This window comes from Pholcus phalangioides, unplaced genomic scaffold (assembly GCF_987345545.1).
Source record: "Pholcus phalangioides strain wild (caught in Gottingen) unplaced genomic scaffold, Ppha-v1.0 ptg000015l_1, whole genome shotgun sequence".
Taxonomy (NCBI): domain Eukaryota; kingdom Metazoa; phylum Arthropoda; class Arachnida; order Araneae; family Pholcidae; genus Pholcus; species Pholcus phalangioides.
The window spans coordinates 51,435,944-51,458,462 of NW_028301608.1; the positions used below are offsets into that span (position 1 = coordinate 51,435,944).

The 22,519-nt window shown below is 33.3% G+C and overlaps 1 protein-coding gene across 1 annotated transcript; it reads left to right on the forward strand.

Annotated features, from left to right (window-relative positions):
- Positions 1-1,566: 1,566 nt before the first annotated feature.
- On the forward strand, positions 1,567-22,206 carry LOC149076168 (eukaryotic translation initiation factor 4 gamma 1-like). Its single transcript, XM_089243720.1, has 15 exons — positions 1,567-1,715; positions 6,117-6,483; positions 7,427-7,557; positions 9,605-9,803; positions 11,754-11,815; positions 13,186-13,358; positions 14,832-15,045; positions 15,470-15,565; positions 16,517-16,648; positions 16,845-16,923; positions 18,067-18,210; positions 18,463-18,576; positions 18,748-18,836; positions 20,881-21,031; positions 21,943-22,206. The coding sequence occupies exons 2-15, from the start codon at positions 6,231-6,233 to the stop codon at positions 21,954-21,956; spliced, it is 1,851 nt and encodes a 616-aa protein (XP_089099846.1). The 5' UTR covers positions 1,567-1,715; positions 6,117-6,230; the 3' UTR covers positions 21,957-22,206.
- Positions 22,207-22,519: the final 313 nt, after the last annotated feature.

The window sequence follows — 22,519 nt, forward strand, 5'->3', positions numbered from 1 at the left end:
CAAAGAAATTTGTTAAAATTTCAGCAAAAACTTCATTTGTTTACGTTTTGTTTTCGTGTTTATTTTTCACACAACTTTTTTCACTGAAAATAAAAATGTAAATAACAGTTTAGTGTAAATTACAAGATATTCGGAACGAAATACCCTAAAAAAATTGAACTTGTCACGACAGTGTAAAAAAATATATTTATGGGTTTCTAGTGTCAGCCCGCTGTGCTCTATCGGGCGACTGTATTATTAACTAAGTATTAACTAAGTATTTAACTAATTATTAATTATCAAGAATTCGATAAACATGTTTTCATAAATTGCGTTGTGTCTGACAAAAAACATAATTACAGTAACCCAATGATTACACGCGCGGAGGCAAGTTTCATGTATAAAAATATTTAATTTATAAATGCAATTACACAGTCATTAACATTAAGAAAGATGTCTCCTATATCCATTTAAGAGAATATATATTACAACACCCGCCACAGGTGGTTCAAGTGATTAACTTATGCATCTGAGAACATGTAACATCCTGACCCCTTACTTAACTGGACATTCAGGTAACAGGAAAAGTAGATAAGTGTACTCACCCCGGTCATCGTTGGTGATTTCCTTAACATGGAAGGTAACACACTATGTATAGCCGCTTTTTCGATCTTCACTTCTGGTTCGAACTGCCATGCAAACATTCTGTCTGCTGAGAGACGTGTAAAGAAATGTGGAGCTAGTCTATCTAGTCTGGGACTTGATTTAAAAAAAACGAGTACCTCTATGATTGAAAACGGCACCCTTTTTATGCTAAAACGTACGTCACGGATCTTAATTCGCTTTTAAGCGTTTGATTTATTTTTTAAGCAACTCAGTTCGACAAAAAATTGCCATTGTCCATCGGAAATCGACAAAACTCCGTGATCTAATTTCATAAAAAGCCTATCCATGCTGAATGGATCCATCAAAAGTGCTTGAATGACGAGTGAGCTATTTCAAATAGTCAATTAGGAAAATACCAAAAAGCTAATTTGTAAATTTTAAGTCGTTTTTTGTTTGATAATTTGATGCCCATTTTAAAATTGCTCAACTGCAGTGCAGCGGGAATGTATATCATTTGATACGAATTACGTCGATCACACCTATGTGGTTCAAGGTGCGCCATTCAGAATCTCAAACTTTTTATCGTCATTTTAAGAGTAAGGAAAAAATCAGAGAATACAAAAAAAAAAAAATTACAGTTATCAAATACTGAAATTTAGGAAACAGTTCCGAAACTGATGATCAAATTTTGAAAATTTATAGTTTTGTCCTATGCGAAATAATATTGATGATAAAATTTCACATAATTTGTAGTCATTTTACGGATCCAGGGTAGATTGATTGTATAATGTTGTTGTTTACAAAAATGTAAATTCAAATTTTGAATAATTCGAACTTTTTTTTCCAGTGACGTTGGACTTAGAACTAACCAAGTTCGACTGTTTAAGGTGGTAATTTATTATTGCACTGGATGACAGATAGATGGCGCGACTTTCCTTTTATCTTCCGAGTAGATGGTAAAAATGATAGTAAATTATGATAATATTAAAAAAGGAATAAAAAGCTATTGTGTGTGTGCGTAGTTTTGGTTTTATTCGGGAAACAGAATCTATATATAACGATTACAATTTGACGGGATCCTCCTTTTTCTTTTGATTCTTTTTGAGTGGATTGGCACACATTTATGAGAAGTAAGTTTGTGATAATTATCATTTTCCCACGATCTATTTTTTATTCTTATTTTTGCATCGTTGAAGGTAATTTTTTTTTCATGTGACGTATGTAGATTTCCCCATTGAATTTCTTGTATGAATGGAACTAATGAATGGGGGGGGGTGATAATTACTAGTGAAATTGAATGACATACGGTAATTTTCGAGATAGCATTTTTCAGGAACACAAGGTTCGTTGTAATCAGGACCGCAACTGGGGGGGGGGGGGCGCAGGTGGGTCTGGTGCCCCGGGCGCTGAAACAGAAGGGGGTGCTGAATTCACTCTTTAATTGTTTCTTCTACATTACAAGGGGCGCCAAAATGCCGGCTTGCCCCGGATGACAAAGTATCTAGTTGCGGCCCTGGTTGTAATATATTAACCCTTGGTCCCATGTATGTTCAAATATGCATAGCAAATACATGGTGAAAAAAAAATATCTATTTTTTTTCTTAAACTTTTTCCGTCTTTTAGAAAGCAAATCTTGTAGCGTAATTTTGGTAGAAAATACCGCTTACTTTTAGTACAATACTTTTTTGTTTTCTAGAAAGAGTTGATTCCTGATAAGAGTTGGTGTCGTTTTTTGAGAGCTGCTGAAATTTTACGTGTTAAGAGATTCTTAAAATTGCACCAAATTGAGGGAATTGAAAATAAAATTTCAATGCAAAAACTATGGAACTTTGTTAAGACTTTATCTGTTTACAGAGAACATTAAAATCAAGACAAACTGCAAATTTCACCCCCAAGTAACTATTTCAGCCAATTAAAAAAATGCACTCTAATCAATGAAATTGCAGTTAATGTATTGTTTTTTTTAATTAAAACTATGATAATAGCACCAATTTACTTCGGTTTTCGGAACATCCCTTGATACCCACTTCAACACAATACTGTATAGCATGTAAATTCAGAAATTTGCCACCCACTTTCACTTCAAAATATTAAAGAAAGATGGCAGCCATGACCCCCACAAAGACGGAGGGGGACTGACAGGGCTCTAGCAAAGCCTTCTGGATACTACTAGGAGGAAGTACTTCTAGGAGGCTCTAGCCCTTTGGCCCAGGACAGTTCTCATCATTTTTTGCTTTTTCACGCTATAAATTAACTACGGAAGGGGATCGTGAAAAGTCTAACCGGGGGGGGGCGCAAAAGATCTTAGCCTGGAGGCCCCGCTCCAGGATGTGGGGGCCTTCAGAGCAATGTTTACGAGGTGCATATACGGTTAAGTAATAGTAATGGTACCCCCCTAAAATACAGCAATTTGTATGTGATCTCTGAACACTTTGGTGAGTTTTCTAAAATGCAATGGCGTGCCAGTTGGTGATACATTTCCAAGCATTTGGGTGGTATGTTTAAAGATACCTCGGTATCGATAAAGAAGTGTTTTCAATCCATTGATTAATTATTTAAATTCAATTGTTAATAAAACTTGTAAACTTTGTAATAATTTGTAATAAAATAAAGTATGAACTTTGCTAGCTGAACTGTCCTATCATTAACTCTGTACCCAGCGGAAGAAATACCATACAAAAGGCCGAAACACACTACAATGACGTGAAGTGATTTCACGTCATGTCAGAGACGTTACGAATCCTGATTCTTGGAAATTCTGTGACGTGGTAATTCCCCCTCGTCAAATAAAATTTCCACGATTTTTTCCCCACAATTTTTCCTGTTTCCATATCGTGCTTTTAAAAAATGATTAAAAATGTATAATAGTTTACAATTTATCCCCCATTGTGAATGCTGACTTGCGAAGTTTGGTTATATGTTCCAGTTTGATTTCAATTGAATATGAACAGGAGGGAATTCAGTCTTAGTTGGAAATCGGTTTCCTGGTGAATTATCTACGCAGTTAGCTTTGCAATAATCTTATCATGAAAGAGTACCACCACCGAAATAAGATAGCTTATTCAGTTCGGGATATGTATTTTTGATAATGCTAATATTGTGCATGCGTGAGTACGGATATTCGATAACAGAAAGGAGAGATAAATGTGCGGTGCACAACACACATGGACGCCTACATGATATCTCTATTCCCCATGTTTATCTTAAAAAATGATTATATATTTTATATATATATTTGCACTTACTAATATTTATATTTTTAAAATTTATTGATTATGTATTATAATGGCCACACATATTGTGCTCGTGATGTGGAACATAAATCATATTATCGTGAAGATTAAGATAAACAATTAAACGAAATACAGTCGATCTCGCTGGTAACGTTTTTCAAGAAACGATGACTAAGAATGTTATAAGCGGAAAAATGTTTTAAGTGGGAAATGTCTATAACAATTATAAGACGTAGTTTCACACCGACCATAGCTTTGTATGTCCTTTTTAATTTATTAACAAACATTACGGTACATATAGAGATTTAATAAGAAGTAATTATTTGTTATAACAGTGAAACTACAACGTAGTCAGTTTCAGATGGTAGTCAAACTACAACAGTTTTCCTTTATAACAACAAGTTTCCGCAAAATCTGGATAGCATCACATGGTACATTTTCTGGCCTTCTCATAAAATATCGAAAAGTTTCCAGTCTTTAATTGCTTCTCTAAACGTTGCAACTGGTGGTGACTGTGGTTATCATCTACAAATTTAAGAATTTTTATTTTTTCGTCTAAAATTAGAGCTTTTCTTTCTAACTTGCTCTGAGACATTTTGACTCGAACTGTCGAACTTTGTTTAGCAAAATTTAACGCTTTCACTACTTCATTTGCCGAAATTTCAAAGGTCGTGAAAGCATCGTATTGGCTGTTCTGCGAAGAATTAAATTCCAAGAAATATAGTTGGGAAATCCGGTTTTTCTTACCTGAAAAAACCGCTTCTAAATGCTACCTGATGAAAATCTGTCAAATTGCTTATGTTTTGTGTCAACGTCACTCTTTTGCGGCTTGATTTTATATTAATAGATTCAGAAGTGGATAAGAAAAAGACCGCCGTTTATTCCTTTGTTATATGCAGTCGTCTATGGTACCACAATGAGAAGATTAATTTTTTGGAATCGATCTAACGTGGCAACTTTGAATAAGATCGCAAAGGAAAAAAAGTTATCCTCTTCTAAGAACTTCTTTTCTAGATCTTAACTGTTTGTCTTCCAGAGCCATAACTTCGATAGCCCTTGTGTATTTGAACAGTGGTAAGGGCAATTATGTTCTGCACACTATTGTCGGACAAAGTGAGAGAACAAGGAAAAAAGGTTCAACGCTAGCATGCACACAAAATCATCGTTTCCGTTTATTTATATGAAAGAAAGGTGGAAAAAGCACGCTGATTTCAAATGCCCGTTGTGAATTTTCCGAACGTTGTAAGCGGGAGTAGAAAAAAATTAAGCGTTGTATACAGGGAAAGTTAATATTATCAATGAAGGAAAAAAGTTAAATTCACGGAAATTAGTCGTAACAAGCGGGAAAATGTTCTATGTGGGATCAACTGCATAATCATTTTCATTTATTGTATAAATCATAAAATAAAATCATGTGAAATACCTTGACTAATATTGAGTATATGAGAGAAATATGGTCGACATTAAACATATCCTAAAAAATTTATGTAAAGTTAATCATGTGTGTGGCATAGGCGTATGAGAGTTGAGAGTGCGGTCTACAGTAAAATGATCGTCACGACTGATAATTTTATTCAAAATTAAAAAAATAATGAAAAATAGATATGTGCATAGGTATACAAGTAAAATCTCACTATAACGGACTTGTATTATTAAGTTCAATAAAATATCATGACTATTTTACTACAAACACTTAGTCCCGTATACCAATTGGTTAATTTTATATTAGTTTTCTAAAAGTGTCATGAACTTTAGGCCTATGTATACGTATTTATTTGTCTATAAATGATTGATTCATCATTCAGTTAATTCCTTTTGTCTTTTATACTATGACGTTTATTGTACATTTTCAATCTTTTATTTCTTACCTTTTTCTGACTAAATTCAGATTTTGATTAATTTTCATAATTTTTTCATTTTATATTTCCCCTTCTGATTCTTTGGTTTAGAGATATAAACCGAAAAATTCATGAGGGGGGGGGGGCATTTCTTGTATATTTATTGAACTTGCCCATGTCCATAAAAACAACATTAAAATTAAAAACGAGAAAATAAATTAGATCCCATTCGTCCTTAAAAAAAGGTGATTTAAACAATTTAATTTATGACATAAGTGCTGAAATAAATGAAATTTTTGTTTTGTCACACACACAAAAACTTGGTTATACTTATACTTCAAATATACTCATATACTTATTTTCAAAATCGACAGTATTGCACGTTTTCGAAAATTTGCTATCTTTTCTTTTATGCAAACAATTACAAAAAAAAATTATTTTTTCTTCCGTTTCATAACAGGGCAAAGTTTCACAATGAAGATGTTAAAACAATGAAAATAACTCGGATGTACCAACTACCAGCAGTAACAGAGTTTAGGAAATCATCGTTTACGAACCAATAATATTTGAAGAGATGGCTCAGCTTACAAGTGAAGGTCGATATCTAACCAGACATGCGTATGATGAAATGAACAAAGTTTTAACGTCATCAACAGATTTCGACTCCTCACCTGCGTCAACGGCTAAAAGTCTCGAAAAACCTTACAGGGTAAAATCCCCTGAACTTAAGGGCAGAAAAGAGATGGAGTTGAAATACTCTGTACAACAAAAACTGCCTGCAACATCAAGTTTCATTCAAGAGCATATCGGAATCAAATACAAAGCTAGTAATTTCCTTTGTACATGACGTCATATAAAACATTGAATAGTGTATCCACTCCCATTGTTATTCAATAGCTAATTCCTATACCGTTAGTCATGAGAAAAGTTATATTAGCATTTAAAGTAAATTATAAACAGATGAAAGTTCTATTATAGAAAGCTGTTTCAAAATTTGTCATCTATTCAATTCTAGAAGCCATTTAAGTGGAGAAAAAAATTATTTCTGCATTAAGAAATTTGAATTTTTATACGGATCCTATACGTTTTGTTAATATTTATGCACTGGCACGTGAGAAAAAAAATAGCAAAAATGGCAAACACACCGAGCTACGAAACGTTACATTTCTTGATTTTTAGGAATTTTTCTCATCTGGGAACGCATAATTCCGGCCGAACTCTGAGTCACTTAAGTATTTTACCTAATATTAACCAATACAATATAGAAAAGACTTGATTAAATGGTATCACACATTTTTAGTATATTTTTGATTTATGAATTTGAATTGCGAACAAATTTATTTGTCTATGATATAATTTTTGTGTATGAAAAACATTTTTTCAACAATTATGACTGAAAAATTCAATTTCGTAACTTTAAGAAATAATATTTTTAAAAAAAGGATAGAATAAACACAAATTTTAATTGTGTTTTTGAAAGAAATTGGGCAGCTACTCAGATGATGTCTGACAACATTTGAGACATTTTTTGTCAGTTCTGGGTCGTCCTGGTTTAAGTTGTATTTAGTCTCAACCACTTATTAAAATGATGGACTACAATGTTCTTTATCAGCCACCTCGTTGGGCATTTTGCCTGTTGTGACGTTGTATTTGTAAGACTAACGATTTATAAATTAGCTATTGGATAACGGTAAAAATTATCCTGTATAGTTGAATCTTTAATAAGGTAATTAATGTAATCGCATTGTAAAAATTTGCTGTAAATTACAGATCAGTGGAGTCCTTTCAATCCCTATGGAAAAAGAGCTTACGACAGGGATTTCTTACTTGGATTGCGGAACTCATCTTTGTCGCTAATGAAGCCTTCGAATTTGCCAAATTTGAGTATCATAAAAAACAAGGTGAAATTCAATTTAAAATGTCTGTTACATATTACTGATTGGAACACAAAATCAATAACATCGCTTATGAAACAAAATTTATTTCACTGAATATCCAAGAACGAAACCCACAAGAAACTGCTTGGTTTAACTCGCTTTTCATTCTATGCCCTGTTATTACAAAAGGCTGGGCAAAACAACGTTTCTCAAACACGAGAGTTTCATCTCGATCTATTCTTTTGTTTCAATACAAATATAACACAGTGGATCCCGCTTGTTCAAATCCCACTTGAAACGTTTTCCCGCTTAGTACAACTCATTTTTGTGGTTCCAACTATTATTAATACCCATTCAGATTTCCCGATTACAACGTTTTTCACGATGGATTTTAAAACGTTATGAGCGGGATTCACTGTATATTAGTCTGCGAATATTTTGTAGTAATTATGGTGACCTGTCGTCATTTGTCGCCACACGCAGCACAATGTCCGAGACCGCCTACCTGACTAGAAATCAATACTTACCAATTCACATGCTTAATCTCGAAATCTCTACGAGATCTCATTATCACGACCCCCCCCCCCCCCACACACACACACACTTACGGCCCATGATGTAAGCGATCTGATAATATGATTCTCTAGAGCAGCGGTTCTCAACCTTTTTTGATTCGCGGAGTCTATCCAGTTTTTATAATTCCTATGGCGGAGCCCTGTTTGACTCGAGGAGCCCTTTTTTGTACGTAATTTTTATGGCAGAACCTTTTAGACCTCTTTTATTTATTTATCTATGAAATTTATTGATTTATATTATTTTCCTCGAGTCACCGCGGAGCCCCTGGGACGTGCTGGGACTCCGCGGGGCACCGGTTGAGAACCCCTGCTCTAGAGAAGCAGGTGCACAACCTTTTCAGTCCGCGCGAAGACCAGATATGCGGTAATTCTACTCCCCACGGGTCAGAAACTTGAGGATGAGAAAGGTTGATTAGGGTGATCTGTATTTACGGAACTTATCCTCAATTTTGTCATCCCAAATTATATGACCAATATATAAAAAATATATGAAATATCCCTTTCATAATATGTTCTGTTGTTTTCCTCTTATTTTCAACGAGGCTTTCTTGAATTTTTGATCAAGAAGTAAGATTATTTTCTTGACATAAATCATTGCCTTTTGACAATTTTTTTTTTACTTTACTTGCCTTTGACACCTTTTAGGTTGATCTTTGACATATTTTAATAACCTGACATATGCCTTTGAAAATTTATTGGCTGTAATCAATTGACAATTTTAGCTTCGTTCGACAATTTTTTTTGGCTGTAATTGGCAACTACACTTATTTTTGAAATTTTCTTGGCTGTGATTGACAACTCTATTTGCCTTTGACAGTTGTTTTGGTCGTAATTGAAAATTCTACTTGCATTTGAATTGTTTTAACGCGGGCTGGAGTTTATGTGCACTCCAGCTCTGGAATAAGTGTAAAAACTGGCGTTGTGGCAACTCCAGTCAGATGTAGGGGGGGGGGGCACTGAACATCACTTGCCTGGTTCACGAGGATCTTTAGGCGACCCTGCTTTACAGACTAATGCGAAAAAAAAATTGCTTGGATACAACATCCGGTATTGGTACAGAGTTGATCGCATAGCTAAAGTTGGTGGGAAACCAAACACTGTTATATTCCACAAAAATTAAAATTCCAATACCGGCACTTCTTTTCTCTTTCGGAAGTTCTGTATAGTACATTTCCTCAATGGGGATGTAACGTGTTTGGACATGGAGAGTGTAAATGAGCTGATAAGGAAAAGAGCACTCCTAATAATAATAACATTAATTTTATTCCCAAATCATACTCGAAAATGAAGTAGTATTTCATTCGAATTGAAAAAAATAAGTATTTCACAGACAGTATAGCTCACAAGTTGAGAAATCAGTTGATATCATCAGTGTTGAGAAGGCTGTGCAAATATCTTTGAACAATGTACTTTTTTTATTTACTGTATCTTTATTTGAATGGAAAAGAAATGTAAAAATTTCAGTAAGTACTAACAAACATCCATTTCTTTCACAGCCCATGCACACTGGAGAACCACGTACATTGTCCCCAGAACTGAGTGGACATCGCATTCAACAAGAAATATTAAAAACCAAGAATTCTAAAAAAACTAAAAATGTCTCCGAAAATGGTCGTGAATCATTAGCTTCAACTGATCATCAGCAAGAGCCGAAATCAGTCGAACGAAAATTTTCTTTCCAGGAAAATAACTCAGGTACAAGCATCAGGCTGTCCCAAATTGTTTGCATATGCGCCGGTGATTTTAGAAACATACTTTCAATTGCAAAAAGTTTTCAAATGGCTTGCAGTTATTCGGAATAGCAAAATTTCTATTTTTTTCTATTCAGTCCCTGTGTGCTAAAAGATCCAATTATTATTGAAATGTAGATCCAGCTCTGAAAAGCTTTTTGCAAAAAATTGTTCATTTTTAAATGCAATATTTATAATATCGGGATATTACATATATTAAATCACTACGTTTTGGCAACTTATCGCTGTGTTAGCAAGTTTTCATTGGCACAAAAATTTTCCATTTTTAGGGACCGTGCACACAAACAGAATGAACTCAACCATTCTATTTTTTTTCCACATGTAATTAACAATTACAGAATTTTTACAACTTTGAATTTAATTGGCGTTTCGTAATTTGTGAACCACATCCTCAATCAAATATAAATACAAAAACCACTCCACAACAGGCAAAATGCCCAACGAGGTGGCTGAAAAATCAAGCCGATAAATCAAATCAAATTTTATTATCACTCATACATACAGTATTAGTAATACGCCGTCAATCGACTGCTTAACAAGGGGACACCAGTATCGATTGGTAAGGGACAATTATAGGTTGTGGTGTCACAAGGAATTTTTCTCTAATAGGGTTGTTAATAAATGGAATAGCTTACCCCCAGGGGTAGTAAATTTTAACCCGATCGACACGTTTAAAAAGAAGTGCGACAAACATGTTGGGGTAAATCGCGAGAAGCTAACGATACTTAGATAAAGACAACCATTGGCGTACGCAGGGTGAGGTTTGGGGTTCTAACCCCCCCTCAAGCCGAGATTATATTGTTATTTCGCAGGAAAAAACTTAAACCCCCCCCCCCCGAGAAAATTCTGTGTACGCCTATAAAGAAAACCATAAATATAATATTTTTTATGGACATTGTACTATATTTTGTCTTGTATATATATATATAGTTTTTATAATTGCATTTTTAATTGGTTGCTGTATTTTTGAATTGTACGACATCTATATTAAATATAGATGTCATATAATGAGAAAAAGATGCCCATTACAAATTTTGTAATGGGCATCTTTCTCTCAGCCACCTCGTTGGGCCTTCAGCCTGTTGTGGCCTTGTATTTGTATGTCATGTACATTTCAAAGAAGAAATAACATCAAGGAATCACACGATCCCCAGTGGTGATCGTAGATGAAAAAGATTCACGTGCATAATTCACACAAATATATAAATGTGTATGAGTCATATTCATCATATATAAATGAAACGGTTTCATTAATATTGTTAGAATTTAATATATATATATATATATATATATATATGAAGGTCACAATTTTTTTTTCAAAAAAATGGCATAAGATATTGATATTATCATATGGCAAACTGTGTGAAGTCAGTTTTCAATCAATCATTATAATGACGTATTAGTCATTATACGCTGTAGATTTCAAAGTGAAATATCTCTTTAAATGTTGCATTTAAAAATATTCAATTTTTTGTCACGGACTTGTCAGAGCCGCATATTCATATTTCACTTGCTGGAAGTTCAAACACACAGAATCTGCATAAAACGCTAATATATATATGGGTTTTTTTTTCTGCATTAGATAAAAAGTAACTAATGAGTGAAGTTTGCAACTGATCTCCAGTATCCTATATACCATAAGCCTTATGACTATATTGAAGCTACTGAAGTAAAAAGAAAAAACAAAGCTTAAAGCAAATAATTTAGCATAATTTAATTTAAATTTTCAAGTGGAAGTTAATTAGTTTAATTTTTTTTTTTAATTTTTGAGAATAAAGACCAATATTTCAGCTTGATTTTGATGTGTGAATGAGCTACAAATTATCATAGATCTAATCTCTCTCGTGAGTCTTATATTTTTTAATTTACCGAATGCTCTTTTTTCTCTTTATAGACCATTTAGAAGAAGAAATCGAATCACTTTTGGAGGAACTTTTGCAGAATGGCAACCTCCAGGTAAGATTTCAATCCAATTGCAGATAATTTTTGGGCAATTACGGTCATTCTATGTAATTCATGGATTTCAACTAGGCTTGTCATACCGGTGAGTAAAATAGCCTCAAGACGGTGTTAATTGCAAGCACATCAATTAAAATAATAATAATAAAAATTCATAATCATACGCTGCCTGAGCAAAATAAAAGTCGTATACACTCACTCTAGTACTTTTTTGGATCGCTTTCGAACAAAAATTAAACACGTATTCATCATCGCGTGAATTTCATAAAGTTACGGAACATCTCACCGTCTATCTCAGTGTTTACCAAAGTGGGCAATATCACCCCCAGGGGGCAATGGAAGAGTCCAGGATTTCCGCATGATGAATGGTATAACTCGTACTCTCTCTTTTACCCTAAGACTGCTCCCATCATCCACAGATGGTGAGCGTATTAGCCTGCTGCCATTATCCTGTGAGGATTTGAAATGGTTTTTAAAGAGAAAATTCTTTAAATGGCGTGCGCATGTATATATATTCCAGTTTTTTTTAAATTTGCTTATTATTTCTCTATTCTCAGACAGATTTGTTTGTACTGTATGTGGCATGGGTGTAATGCATTGCTGAGTAGCGGTAGAGCAATGTACTCTACCACTACTCAGCAATGCATGCAGTACATTGTCGAGTAGTGATAGAGCTCCTCTACCTGCCCCCCCCCCCCCATCAACAGTCAGAAAACCCGAAACTCCCTTTCCCCGTCTCAATGCTGACGTAATATGTACTTTAATTTCGCCGCGGCGCTGGACGAATCGGGTATCGAACTACTAAACCATACATGCACCTCGTCCACATTCCTTTGCGGAACTTCTAACAAATTGGTAATAATTTACTTAACTGAATTAATTTTCAATAAACGCAAGAGGTGATGAGTAGCCAACTGTTATAATTTTTAATAATTTTTGTGGTTTTAATATAATTGTATTCCATCACTATTTTTATTTTTTTATTTTTAATATGTTTCTGGATGAGATAATTGTACTTGAATTTTTTCATAATTTTTTGAGGATGATACCTTGGGACCCTTTTCTTATAAGCACAACTTATGGAATCCAAGGACTATATAGAAAATTTAATTTTATAACTTTTCAGAAACTACTTTTTTGAAATTGATAAAACGAGTTTATTTCTAATAAGTGAAAGTTTTCTCTAAGACTAAAGGGGTAGAGGCATTAAGTAGTGGACAACGATAATTGTGAAACACCCTGTACACTATATCTAATATGTTCGCACGTTTAATATGTGTGTGTATGATTTTTTAACTGTTATCCGATGCTATTTAATATGATAATACTTGATTTATACCTTATCCTGAGATTTTGAATTCACATAGGAGACAGAAATGCGAATCAATAAATTAGCTTGTGTTGCACCTATTTCTATCATCATCTCTGAAGCACTGGAGAGTGTTCTCGAAAATACAAGTGACGCTAGGGTGAAGTTCGGTAGCTTACTAAAATGGCTGATCGCCTGTGGAACATTGACTACCGGTCACTTAAATGAAGGGTATGATCCGCAATTTTTTCTCCAAAATTACAATTTTATTTGAGGGGCTTAAAGTCAGAGTGGTATAAGTCGATTAATCCTTAAAAAGAAAGTTTTACTGGAACGTCATGTTAAAAATTTTGTAATTTCACAATCTAGTTACTAACTATTGAAGCTGAGATTTTATTTATTCTCTCTTTCAATAGTTTACCACTTCTAGATTGGATTTCTGGACGGGAGTCAGAGTTGATAAAAATAGGACTTACAGCACTCTAACTTCAACTCCCTCATTTTTTTGGCAACTTATGACATATCAAAGAAAAAAAACCAAAATCCTAAAATTCCATTGGAATTTCTCATAACAGGTAACTTAGAACAAATACAGGGATAATTTTTAAAATTGAAACCATACTTCTATGACGAGCGGTCGATGAGTTCACATGGAATCAACTTATTTTAACTGTAAATGAACCATTAATCATAATTTCACCGAATTTGACTTACAGGATGGACACCCTGCATATATTACTTTCCGACTATGTCAAATATAATCACAGTTTCAAACAAATCTACAGCTTTGAACTGTACTAAACAAAACTCTCTTTTAGGACTTCAGTCTAACATGATGACTTTGACATGATAACTTTCAGATGTAGGTCGATTACCCTCGCGCGGAATCGTTCTTCAGAAAAAATGAGCCAATTTCCCTAGCCTCAATTTTAGAAAGACATTTGCACCAAGTTTTTTAACGTTATTTTAATTTGTTCAGGCTCATGAAGGCAGAAGAAACATCGTATTAATCGATATTTCACAGTATCCGATAATTTATAAATGGGCACATCTTATCAAAATGTGTATTAATATTGTAAGCATTCCCAAAATATACTCGCATCATATTGTTTAAATTTCACTAAATCCGATGTCCTTTTGCTTCGAACTGTTATACAACATGTCTTGAAATTTTTATATGTTCTTTTCTATAATTATATTGCGTAGGCTCACAATGGCGGCGAAACAATGTAATACAAATTATTTTTGGCTTCCTTTTTTGGCATTCTTTTTGGCTTCCTGGTGTCCCTTGGGCCACATAGTGTATATTCGTTACATGTATACAGGGCCGTAACTAGGCAGATGCACCCGCACAGGGCCCACTTGGGAGGGGGCCCAGAATGGGCTTAAATAGGCTTAAAAATGGGACAGAAGGGGGCCTAAATTCAAATTCTTGCACAAGGCATAGGAATGGCTAGCTGCGACCCTGTATGTATATGCTTTTTTCTTTTGCATTACTTTTTGTTTGTTATTGTCCAGTATTTGTATAACGTGTATGCGTGTGTAGTTGTTTACAGTAAAAAAATTGTGATTTCAATTCGAAGTTTAAATTCAAAGTTTAAATTTGAATAAATTCAAAGTTTCGCCGCTTCATGAAACGGCTAGATTTTGGACATTTTCCGCAAAAAAATACAGAATACATATTACAGTATTTTTCTACTATAGCTTCCGCATGACGTTGGAAAGTATAGAAGAGCATCGTTTGATTGTACCAAACGTTCCAGAATACTTGGGTGAAATAATTGGTCAAATGATAAGAGTTACGCCCGACATGATGTTGTTGAAAGATTTACTGCGGCCTTGTATTCCATCTCTTACTGCTGGACGGATAGTTGCCTCTGCTCTGAGAATTGCTGCTAAAAACTGTGATAGAAAATATGTAAGAATTGACGCCCAAAAATATTGTATTTTTCAAAATTTCTCACCATAGTTTTAAAAAAGCATAGTGAAATTTCTACGGTATTTTATTATTCATTTGAAATATTAACAAAATACGTACTCTGTCGAACTATTTTAGTACAAAAGTATAAAAAAACCCTGCGAACATTATAGTGCATTCATTAAGCACTACTCGCAAACTTTAAGATTTTTCCAATAACATAAGTTTGAATCCTTATTTGTTAGTACTGGAAGTTTTTCTCTATATAAGAAAACAAGTCATATTTACAATAGTTCGATACAATTAAATCGAATGAATAATTTTAGTTAATCTTGCTTTTATCGAACGCAATTCATATGAAAATTCTCTAATAAATAAATCAGCATTGGTCGTGACATGCGTAATTTTCTTCTATATCTTTTAGAATTTATATTTGGCGGGTGATTTGTGGAGAAAGTCTGGTTACACTTGGGAAGAATTTCTACCTGATATTGATGTGTCAGCTTTCATAACATCCCAGGTGATTACACAGAAGTTTGTAACGTAAAATGCACAGAGTAAATTTATAATTTAATGAATGAAATTGCTCATACTTTTTTACAGCTATAATAATCATAACTTTGCCATTGATTCATTTCGTCATAATTTTCCTCTCAGCTATAACTACTGTCCATGTATGATAAACGCCCAAAACTTTTTTTTTTTTAAATTATAGAAACAAATATATCACAAAACACAAACATATATACAAATACAAACATGCACATAGATAAAAACATAAAAACACGTAAATACAAACAATTTGTGACCCAAGTGACTTCAGTAAGTCCTTCCAGAAGGTCTATAAAAAGGCGTTATGGTTCAGACAAGAGCTTTTACAAAGATTTGACATTTGTTTATATATTTACGGTTCCAGTATACATTAAAATGTTTGAATACCCATTATGAGTCACATAAATATATAATTAAATTACTTATTGTGAATACCAGTACGCGGTGCATTTTTTACACACCATACATATATTTACGTACCTGTCTATACATAAATGCACCATCACAACTATATGCACCCATTTATCACTATACAATTCCTTTCTCTCCCCCTTTTTGTACTTAATGTAAAACTGTTTTATATCTGACTGCAAAGCATTCGTTATAATCATTTCATAATCAATATTTTTGATTTCTTTGATTTCGAAATATTTTTAAATCAATAATATATTTTTTATATACAGTATTTATTATTTCGATTTTTTTAAATCATTTTTTTCTTTCAGGAATCGGAAAAAACTGTAAGATAAAGTCATTCATACTAAATCATAAATTTAAAAAAATAAGCAAAGGATATGCATTTATATATCAAATAAAATATATTTTACATACCGTAATTTGGTTAAATTCATATTATATAAGAAAGAATTTATAAATGACTTTTTCTGAACGTTTTGTTTCTGTAATTTTCTCTTTTTAGGAAATTGAATTTACGCTTCCCATATCTCACTATTATCTGAAAAATGATCCAGGAATGGAAAACGTGAAACGGGACGTCGAATTTTTGATATTCTGTGGAGAAAATGAACGGGACATGCTCGATTGGATAAAAGTAGCAAAAAAAAATTCGTTCATTTTGTTCTACCACTTATAATTCTCATAAAATGAAGATGCATTTGAAAGATTTTTTGCAATGTTTTGTTTTTTTTTTCTCGTAAATTATTAATATCATTACAATGCACGTGACACTGGTGTTATAAAGATACGAGAAAAAGAGAAATGATAATTTGAATTCATTTCAATTCCAGCAAAACATTGAAGACTTTGATCACAACCACCAGTTCTTCTTTATCTTGGCAAGCTGCGTGCTAGAATATATTGTTTTCGGTAAGTTCCCTCATTCATGTAATTTTCCAAATTTATAATGATGCAATCATTTATTGTGTCAGAAAATACTCATCTATACAGCGTTGGAAGAAATTATAGAGCCAGGAGAAAAACGGCGATTATATAAAAAAGTAACAGTCAGAATTCTTCCAAAAACATTTTTCTCAAATAAGAAACTGAGAAATATTATCTTGAAAACTTATTCAAAAAATTAGCGCAATACTTTTTCAGTAAAAAATGTTTTTCTCTTATCATTCCAATGCAAAAGGAAAAAACTATAAGGCGATTCCCTACCATTCTTTTCTCGTATCACTTACATTATTTGCATATCCTTATGAGTTACTAAGCATTCTCCCTAGAAACCTGTCGGATAATCCGACGTGGTTATTTTTCGTTAAGTTCGATTCGTAAAGATGATACGAGGCAAAAGGCTATTTCTTATAGAATAAGATGAGTCCTTCGTTTTATAAAAGATTAGATTGAGTATAAAATTTGCTGTTCTTCAGGAAATTGTGAAGCAAATATCTTAGACATATTAGACATATTAATATTACATCCAATTTCTCAAGAAATTAATGTACACTTTTTTTAAAACGAGGGACTCATTTTACAAGAAATAGCTTTTCGTCTCATATCATCTTCACGAATCAAACTTGACGGAAAACAACTACGTCAAATATTTCGACGGGTTTCTAGATAGGATGCTTAACCATGAGTATATGCAAATAATGTAAGTGATACGAGAAAAGAATGGTAGTGAATGGCCTTATATATTTTTTCCATTTTCAATGTAATGATTAAGAGAAATATTTTTTTTACTGGGAAGAGTATTGATAATTGTTTTTAATAAGTTCTAAAAGTATTATTTCTCATCGCAGTCATCATCTTTAACAAATATTGAAAAAGTTCTGACAGTTACATTTTTTTAAACGCCGTTTTTTCTCCAACTCTATAGTTTCTTCCACCACTGTATAACATAAATCTAATGACTAATGTGTGCAGAATTTCCGCTTCATTTCAGAAAGAGCCAAATAATCGGCCGAAATATAGTCACATTTTTGGCCAATATTCGTCCAAAAATTTGTGAATAAATGGACAGAAAGTATTTAGTTAAATGCTCATGCTTTAAACTTCTCTCCACAGTTGCAAGTGATCCCGAGCCTGATTATTCTCAGATAAAACCGAAACTTATGTTATTGAAACTTTATTCAGCTACAAAGAAACACTTGCAAGCCGAATCAATTCATGCTTGCGAATTCATAGTGAAGAAATTGAATGAGCCAGAAGGTAATCAATTAAATTTATATTGCTCGAGTATTTACGACTTTATAGACATTTATTCATTCGTTTCTTGAGTAGGCTAATCAAATTTTCAATCCCTATGTCTCACTTTCTCTCTGAAGGTTATTAATAACGATTTTTATCAGCTGCTGTAATTTAGTGATTTTTCTGAGTGAAATTATACATATTTTATATAATTTCTATGGAATCGAATTTGTTTTTGTGATTTGTTTCACACTTGTACCTGTTTTCCTTTAGGATTGTTTTTAGAATTGCTTCGACTTCTCTATTTCAAAAATGTTAGCAAGATCAAAACATCAGAAAGTTTTAATTGGTGGAAGGTCACGTATGAACACAAAATGAAAATGGAAGGTAAAAAAATCGTTTTTAAGTACAAAATTATTCAAGAAAAACTTAAGTACTAACATTAAACTTGATGTAATTTCTAGTTCATAACGCGTGAAATGGGATTTGAAAATCTCACTCTTACAAGCATTAATATAATTTGATGTACAAATCATTTTATTATGTCTTTAATTTCAGACGTAATGGATGGCACAATCTTTAAAGGAAATATTGAAATAAGTCGCCAGGTATACGTAGACGCAGTTCTGCTGAAAGATATTACGAAAGTAAGCTCAACCACTAGACGTACACTGAGCAAATAAAGCACTGAAAAAAATCCTAATTGATTTCATTATTTATTTACAATAACATTAATTATTTGCACTGGAAAAGTAATAATAAATATGAATAAAATAATAATGATAAAAATGATCAGAAATAATAGTCAGAAGAGAAAATACTTCGCATACGGAGCCGGGTTGAAATCCCCAATAGCGGAAGCAAATCTTATGTAGGAGACGCATACAAGTTCTGATGACTGACTGTTCCATACGGCATTTGTTACCCGTGGAAAAAACAATCTCTTCTGGCCGTTGGTATTCTTATTTGGAAGTGATGTCTCCGTAGGTTAGCTGCTCGGCTGTCCATGATCTCTAAGGAAGGTTCTCCCGATGGCAGATATAGATAAATCATTTGGTGAACTAGTTTGTAGCACATTTTCAGATCTGCAGCGATTCTACGCTATTCTAGAGAGTGCAAACCCAGAAATTCACGTGTCTCGCAATATGACCAGCTACTCATGCCAGCTATTCGTTTGTTAAAGGACCTCTGTGGCTTTTCGAAGACCCTTATGTTCTTAATTTTACAAGGGCTCCATACTTGTAAACAGAACTCCAGAGTCGGGTGAACGTACACGCAGAAAGCAACGTATACTCATCCCATTTGCGGTATGCAATACATAACATGTATGAAATTCTATTAGCTTTGCAAACTATGCCATGATAATGTCCAGTAAAATCCTGGATGCAGCTCATTTCAGTACCTAAATACACGCATGTATCTAATTGCTGTAACGTTTCATTACCTATTTGATAATATTCAGGATCGCTGTGTCTGCCCAAATGCATTGATCCGCTTTTTTGATGTTGAAAAAGGGAGTTTATACTGACAACTCCACCGGAAAAGTTGTTGGCATGCAATTTTTAGGTCCCTATATTTTCTACAGGAGAGAATAACTTCAGGTCATCAGCGAACTGCAGGGATGGGTGACACAGCCTTAGTGATATCGTAAGTGTACTAGGTAAATAAGATCGGGCCTAACGCCGATCCCTGCTGGACGACTCCGCTTGGCACCTGGCGTTCCCTGGACATGACACTCTCTACGCGAACCCTGATGAAACTTCTGTGATAGCAGTACTTGAATTATCCTCACAATTTTAACAGGAACACCCACGCCAGTTAGTAGTAATATAGATTTTTATTTATTCATTTTTATACATTGGAGTAGTTTTTTTATACATTTGAGTAGTTTTTTTATTCATTGTTACTTATTTTACTATATTTTTTCATTATTTATTTAGTTTAGAATTTTTTTCCTTACTTATTTATTCTAGCTTCCCCCCCCCCCCAGCCCCTTCATTTATTTTAGTAGATATTTCTCTTATTTGGGATTTTTTACTCGTGTCTGTATTTTTTCACTAATTTATATATTTTAGCATTTTCTCCTTATTTATTCATTTCAGTACTTTTCCTTATTTAGCATTTTTTACTTATTTATTTTAGTTCATTTATTTATTTAACATTTTAGTATTGTTAATTTGTTTGTAACTGGCTGCTGTATTTGCATGTTTTTACGTACTTTGTGGGTGTGTATTTTAGTATTTTTCCTTATTTATTTGTTTCAGTTTTTTTACTTACTTATTTATTTATTTTGGTATTCTTTTGCTTATTTTTTTTATTTTACAAATTTTTACTTATTTATATTTTAGTATGTATTTTTTATTGTTTGGTATTGTTAATTTGTTTGTATTCGGACATGTTTTTCTATGTACTTTGTGTGTGGGTGTTTGTTTTTCTATGCCCGATGTGTTTGCATTCATCCCTTCTAAGGTTAGTTTTGGTATCCTACAAATTTACCTTTTTTCCGAGAATTGAAATTGAGAATTTTTTTCCGTTTTCGGTCAATTTTGCCATTTCAATTAATATCGTTAAGCATATTTACGAAAAAAAAAATTTTAAATCCATATTCAAATCAAAATTTCTCGCAATGCATTCGAAAGTTATAATTAAATTCCAACAAATTGAACAGTTCATTGTTTCTCTATGGACCAGCCATATAGTAATGAAAACATGGAAAATCATCCTGGACAAGATGGTCAAAAGAAAGTTTTATCATTTCCCAGTATTGTAAACCAACTACACTCGGGAGATAGTGATTCGAAGCTCACATGGAGAAAAAGTTCTGATGAAAATATGACGACAGGTATGCTAAATTATGTGTACTTGTTTTACTACAGTTATTATTTTAGCATTTTCCGATTTATACGTTTCCCCTAGGGTAGTGTTTCTTAAACTTTTTCCACCCGTGGGCCCTCATCTGACTATATTTTCTTTCTGTGGACACTCACATCAAGGCGCAAATACAAATACAAAGGCCGCAGCAGGCAAATTTCTCAACGAGGTTTAAAAAAAAGGTGCCCATAAAAAATATGGGTGTCAAATATAATAAAAATACAGCAACCCAATATAAAAGCGTATATGTATCATGAAAGAAGAAACTAATAATTAATACTATATAATACACTGTCCATAAAATAGATTATGGTTGCCTATCTAAGTATGAGTAGCTTCTCGGTTTATTCCACCATGTCTATCGCACTTCTTTTTAAACGTGTCAATAATGCTAGAATTCACGACCTCAGGGGGTAATCTATTCCATTTATTAATAACCCTATTAGAGATAGAATCCCTGCAACACCACAACCTGGAACTGTCCCTTACTAAGTGGTGTCCCATTTAATTGACGATGTGTTAATATTATATGTATTAACTCGTGGTTCATCCTATCGATCCAGTTGAAAATCATCGATTATATGCTCCCGACCCCTGCGTTCTTCCAATATGAACATATTCAAGACACCAAGTCTTTCATAAAGCCACATTCTACTTATTAAATAACCTAATGAATCAACACATCAATTATTCATTTCTTGCACTGGCATGGTTTTCCTTTCACTCATTCACTCCTTTTTACCCGTTGCTACAAGTTGATCAGGTTGAGAGCTATTTTGAAAGAAATCACTTTACCTATTTTTGTAACATGTTGCATTTAATAAAAATTACTTCGCTTATACGTTTATTGAAAATAATATTTAAAATGTTTCGCTATTTCAGTTCAGTTTCGTTGAAATGTTTCACAGAAAAGAAGTGATACACGTGAATATCCAACAGAAGAAGAACGAGGATGAAATTTTCGCTTAGTCTTCTATCTCTCTTCATCTCAGCTGAATGAAGCTGAACTCATATCCCTGAGCTGATCCAGAGACCTAATGCGAGGACAATTCTTCCTCGCGATAATTGGTTGTAAAATGAAAATTGTCTGTGTTAAAAAAAAAGTGCATTATAAAAGGAAAATTTCAAATATTAGTGTGGTTGTTCCTTCCCATTGCTTTCCACTTTATCTAAGTTTGACCGTATGACTCGTATTTATCGGGACATTCCTATATTTTCCCGTAATTTTGACCATCTCGACGTTTTTACAGAAGTATCCCGTACTTTCAATCAAGGCTGCTTCAATTTCTATTCTTAACTGAAATCAAAGATTAATATTATTTTCATAACTTCTAAATTACATTAGTATGGCTATTTATCACAACGAATGTATTTTATCACTTTTAACCCCCCCCCCCCCACCACCATCAAAAACATCATTATAATACCAAAAACCGCTCCTATTCATATTTTGTGACCT